The 5066-nt window shown below is 45.6% G+C and overlaps 1 protein-coding gene across 2 annotated transcripts; it reads right to left on the bottom strand.

Moving 5' to 3' along the window:
• Positions 1 to 294: 294 nt before the first annotated feature.
• LOC118938276 (neurogenic differentiation factor 2-like) lies at positions 295 to 3880 on the bottom strand. 2 transcript variants are annotated; one of them, XM_036940935.1, is made up of 2 exons: positions 3723 to 3880; positions 295 to 1524 (listed from the first exon to the last, which is right to left on the bottom strand). In XM_036940935.1, the coding sequence occupies exon 2, from the start codon at positions 1515 to 1517 to the stop codon at positions 441 to 443; it is 1077 nt and encodes a 358-aa protein (XP_036796830.1). In that variant the 5' UTR covers positions 1518 to 1524; positions 3723 to 3880; the 3' UTR covers positions 295 to 440. The 2 variants fall into 2 exon arrangements, with proteins under 2 accessions (XP_036796830.1, XP_036796831.1); XM_036940936.1 differs by lacking the exon at positions 3723 to 3880 and adding an exon at positions 2326 to 3713.
• Between the last annotated feature and the right edge of the window lie 1186 nt (positions 3881 to 5066).

The following is a 5066-nucleotide window of genomic DNA, read 5'->3' as shown; positions in this document are numbered from 1 at the left end:
TTCGAAATGCTTGCTTTTAAGTGCACTGCTTGCTTCTTAATTGAATACTCTATTTCCAAATGAGTTACAGCATCATCGGTTGTTACAATGTTATAAACGTGACTATGCGGTTGCATTTTATCTCTGTTTAACTAGCTATTTCAATAATAATCCATACGTCAATCACCGTCAAATCTGTACACATTCCATTTCAAATGCAACATTTTCACAGCATCCCATCGTCACAGAATAGATACAAAATAAATACAATTATATAAAAGGACATAGAAAAACAATAAATAAAACGCTGTTTCCACAATGATCCGTGTCTGGTGTCATAGTCCTTTGGGACTAAGGTTTAGGGGAGGGGGTGTGACCGTGCACGCGCCTTGCCAAAGGTGGGCAACTAATTGATTGTTGATTGCAAGAAGACTCCCACGCATGGCAATATTACTGCTGTTTCAGTTGTGGAAAAACGCATTGAGTTCATCGTACACGGGGACGGGGGCCCTTTCGTGGTGCAGGTGCATGTCGTGGTAAGGCGATACGTTTTCGGTGTGGATGCTGCTCCGCACCCCTGAAGAACCGTATATGTGGCCAGCAGTGGGGCGAGAGCCGGACAGGCCGGAGTAATGCATAGAGTAATGATAGCCTTTCTCGGCTACCTCGGGGGACGTAGTGCCCTGGTGCTTCAGAGAAAAGTTGCCATTGATGCACACGGGAGGGGAGATGGGCCCCTCATACTCTGGGCTGTTGTATTCTGGAGATCCACTGCCACCGTACAGCGAATCGTAGGCTGAGCAGTACCCGTGTGTCCGTAAGGGATGCGAGTTGGAACCAGACTGGTACTGAGGGCTGGAGAGGCGGGAGCACTGGTAGGGGTAAGGATGCATGGAGAAGGAGTTGGAGCCGGGATAGCGTCCTCCCTCCGGACACTGCTCCGTTAGGAAGTTTCGGGAGTTGAGCTGCAGACAACCCGCAACCAGGTTGGTCGTGGGTTGGGACAGTCCTTTACACAGCGTCTGCACGTAGGACACAAGATCAGGCTTCTTCCCGGAGCGCAGGATCTCAGAGAGGGCCCAGATATAGTTCTTGGCCAAACGGAGAGTCTCAATTTTGGAGAGCTTCTGCGTTTTTGAGTAACAGGGCACGACTTTACGCAGATTGTCGAGCGCAGAGTTCAGGTCGTGCATGCGCGTCCTCTCCCGTGAGTTTGCCTTTTGACGACGCAACTTGGATCGCTCGATACGCGCAGGTGTCATTTTACGCTTCTTAGGGCCCCGTTTTTTGGGCCCGTCCCCCTCTGCACCGTCCTCTCCTTCGTCCTCATCCGCCTCGTCATCCTCGTCTTCACCGCCGATCTCAGAATGTGCCCGGCTGCTTCTCAGGTCCGGGACATCCATGTCGTCATCGCCCACGCGGCAGTGATCCTCATCATCCTTGGTCTTCGAGTCCTCGCTCTCGCTGTCCTCTGCCCAGGCCGAATACTTATGCATGTCGGGAAGCAGCGACGGGTCACTGAACAGCCTAGTCAACATTGCGGCACTGAAAGAGATAAAGAAAGTTGTCTGAGGAGTGAGGGCATTTCAAATCAGAAAAGGGCTGAAGGAAAAAACAAGAACGTAATGAAATGCATTCAACAACAATGGGATAATTCTCAATCAAGTTTGGATTAATATCTCTACATGATAAAGGCAGAGGACATGAATAGCCTAATAAGACTGAAATTAGACGTGTTTGGGAGGAACTAAAACAGCATGCCATCAGAAACATTTCAGTGAACACTCGGGTCTATCGCCCAACCGGTCCCCTATTTAATTCCCTGCTGTTGTCCATGTGCCCCCCCCCCCTCCTGCCCTCGCGCAGCGGGTCTCAACAGCACAGGATACATTACAGATCCCGTGGGGCGCACTGTGAAGCAACGTGCCCCTACTTTCACTCCCCCCGACGCTCACATACTTCTGGCTACATTCCAGCACCCACCTCCACAAAAAACACGGCAAGAGGACATGCACATTTATACTCTGATTTTAGTTTCTCTACCTTGGTGTTGCTCATCGTGTCAGAAGGTGATCACAAAATATTGTGTGTGGATATCGGAAGTTTTAATTAATAGGCTATCCTATTTTTAGTCACATTTGACATTGAGATGACTTCTACCACACCTGCAGAGCCACTGTTGTCTTATCACGCTCGGTACTATAGGATCACATGGGTTAATACTATCCACAATGATCCATTTTGATAGCCAATAAATAATAATAATAATAATAATGATAGTAATAAAAAAAGAATGTACATTGTTATAATTGCACTCAACAAAGATTTCATCTGTAAATATCTTACCCAAACACCAATTAGAATATCATCCAAATGTTATAATCCTAAAATACGAAGTTGATTGAGCCAGGCCTTTTTGAAAATAGCATAAATTATCCGAAAAGGAGAAACGAGATGGTATTTGAATGTAAATAGCCAGTGCAAAGATATGATAGATGGACAGTTTAAACCATCTCAAATCAGTAACATATTGTCACCCTAAATCACTGTAAATCTCTTGTATCTCTGGTAGGCTGGAGGACTGTGGTTGGGCTACGTGATGTGTGTGGACCCAAAGTCAACCAGGAGGAATACGGTGCTAATTATCTCGAGGGTGTGCCAGAGGCAAAATCTCGTTTGGAAATTTCAGGCTCAGGAGATTTGCTCAATTAAAAAAAAAAAAAAAAAACGTTTAATTAACAGACCATGTTAGACTACCTTACAAGAAAAATATTTCACACATAATTCAGTATGCACGACTGAGCGATTCCAAACCCCTTTTAGTTGGAGAGGTTTGCATTTACAGACGGAAATTGCTTTGTATCCTTTTAGCAGTCCTTAAAAAATATATAAAAAATGCATTTCAGAAACAGATTTTTTTGTTTTTTTATTTAATTGCAACAATAAGCTCCTCTTGCATGGCCGGTGCTTGCGTGATTTAGGGAAGCCATCGATGTATTTGGAATGTAACATGTTGAAAGAATAATTGTGGATGATAAAACTACACAAACACAAATAAATAATGTCCGCATTAGCCTACTGTACATTCGCTTTCAATAACGCCCCACCCACCCTTTCCTTTTCTCCAAGATGAACACTCAGATAAAATCATCGATAAATCTTCTATCTAAGCCATGAGACGCATAAATAATTAGCTGACAGTGAAGAAGAATTCTGCCTCCCCTCTCTCTCCCTCTGTATCTCTCTTTCTATTAATCTCTCTGTTTCTCATGTTTCCATGTATTTTTCACTAATCAAATGAATGCCTTATACTGTCTGACTATTGAAATTAATTAAATTCCGGAGGAAGGTTGTCTATTTTTTTTTCGATTGTCCACAGAGATAGGCTGTAGACTAGAGCTTGCCTTTGTGGATAGCTGTTCTCTGAACAAAATAAGCAAGAAATATTATATTGCACTCCTAGCCTATAATTAACACACATAATGGAGGTCCGCGCTGTTAAAAGTTGAAGGACAAATGGAGCATAACATCGTGCCAAACGAAGAACCATAGCTACACCATAATCCAAATGTTCAAAAATGGCATTAAGCTGAGTGAACTCAAAACAGACGTTTACAAGGAGGCACAAACATCCACCAAAAAACGGTCACGAATTATCCTTGCATTATTAATCTCGATTTATTAAATTAATTACTTTCCATATTGGGAAGGTCACTCGTCGATTTGTTTACACTCCAACTTACCTCCGCGAGAGCTCTTGAAGGGGTGGAAAGCGCGTGAGTTCAGACCATCTTCTGGGACCGCGAGCAAACGCTCCTATAGGTGCGGCAGGGTGCTCAGTGTGCTATCCGCGCGCGCGCTCTGAGACAGTGTGGGCATCGCTACTAGGCAGGGTTACATACCAGCTATGATGCCAGGCCATATGGTTGGCACGTCACTGGCAAGAGCCATCACATGAGAGCCGGTGATTGACATGCGCCCGCATTCGGAGAGATTGTCTTCCCGAGGGAAGAGGGCCCCGCCATCTGTCACTGCACTCGCGCTCACACTGCCAGAAAAAGAGAGAAACTGAGACGAGGCAATACGAGTGAAAGAGAGGGAACATAAAAATGGGCGAACAAAAATGTTTGTTGTAGACAACGGATATTATTGGTGTATTTGCCTTTATTATTATTTTTTACATTTAACCTAAGGGTTAAGTTAAACGATAGCATGCATAAAACAACGGTGATCAAGGAGAGGGGGTTGGGTGCATTTGCAGACCTGGGAACAGAAGGCGATATTGTTTATCTATTTATGTACCTAATTGAATAGCATTATAGTGATCTATTCAGGGGGAAAACAATCAAAATAAATAGCATTGCGCGCAGACTCTACGGGCAGAACGATCAATGACACTCACTCTCAATAAACACGGATAGACAGATACATTTCGGCTATTGAGACCCTATTGATTGTTTGTTGTTTACAGGTGCTCGTGAGATGAGATTAGACGTGGGCACAGGTAGGAGGGATGACGAGATTGCTTGAGCGCTGGTGTTTTCAGAGTGAGACGCTGAGGGGTGCCTGCGGGGCGAGCAAGCGCCAGTCCTCCTGCACAGCAACAACGATGGGGCCCAGGTGTGCAACCCCACCAGGGACGGGATAAGGGCGGGGGTCCGTGAGGGAGGGGGTTCGGGGGTGGTTGGAGCTGGCATCTGTGCGGTTGCCCAGAGTGGGAGGAGCGTTGGCACACTAACCAAATCAATGGCGTTATAAAGAAGAGTGCTGCAAGCCTGCGAATTCCTGCTTTCCTCTTCCCCACTTCCTGTGTCATGGTATCCCTGAGTTCTCTCTATTCCAAGTTCCAACTCCAATATCTCACCATTAGGCAGGCATTAGTAAAGTTAATCTGGAAAACGAGCTCTGTGACCACCAGGTCCAAGTTGGCATGCATGTGTCTGTCCTTTGGCACAGCAATGACAGACAATTGAGAGGCAGGCAAAGGGACATTTTGAAGCAGGGAAATAGCACCGTGGGTTCATGTCCTTGGGCCAGGTTCTCCTCCAACTCCCCAGAGATCCCAGTCAGACAGTCACCAGGGGAGG

Source organism: Oncorhynchus mykiss, chromosome 13, assembly GCF_013265735.2.
Source record: "Oncorhynchus mykiss isolate Arlee chromosome 13, USDA_OmykA_1.1, whole genome shotgun sequence".
Lineage (NCBI taxonomy): Eukaryota > Metazoa > Chordata > Actinopteri > Salmoniformes > Salmonidae > Oncorhynchus > Oncorhynchus mykiss.
Note: the sequence above shows the minus strand (reverse complement) of the source record. Positions and strands in the feature narration are given on the sequence as shown.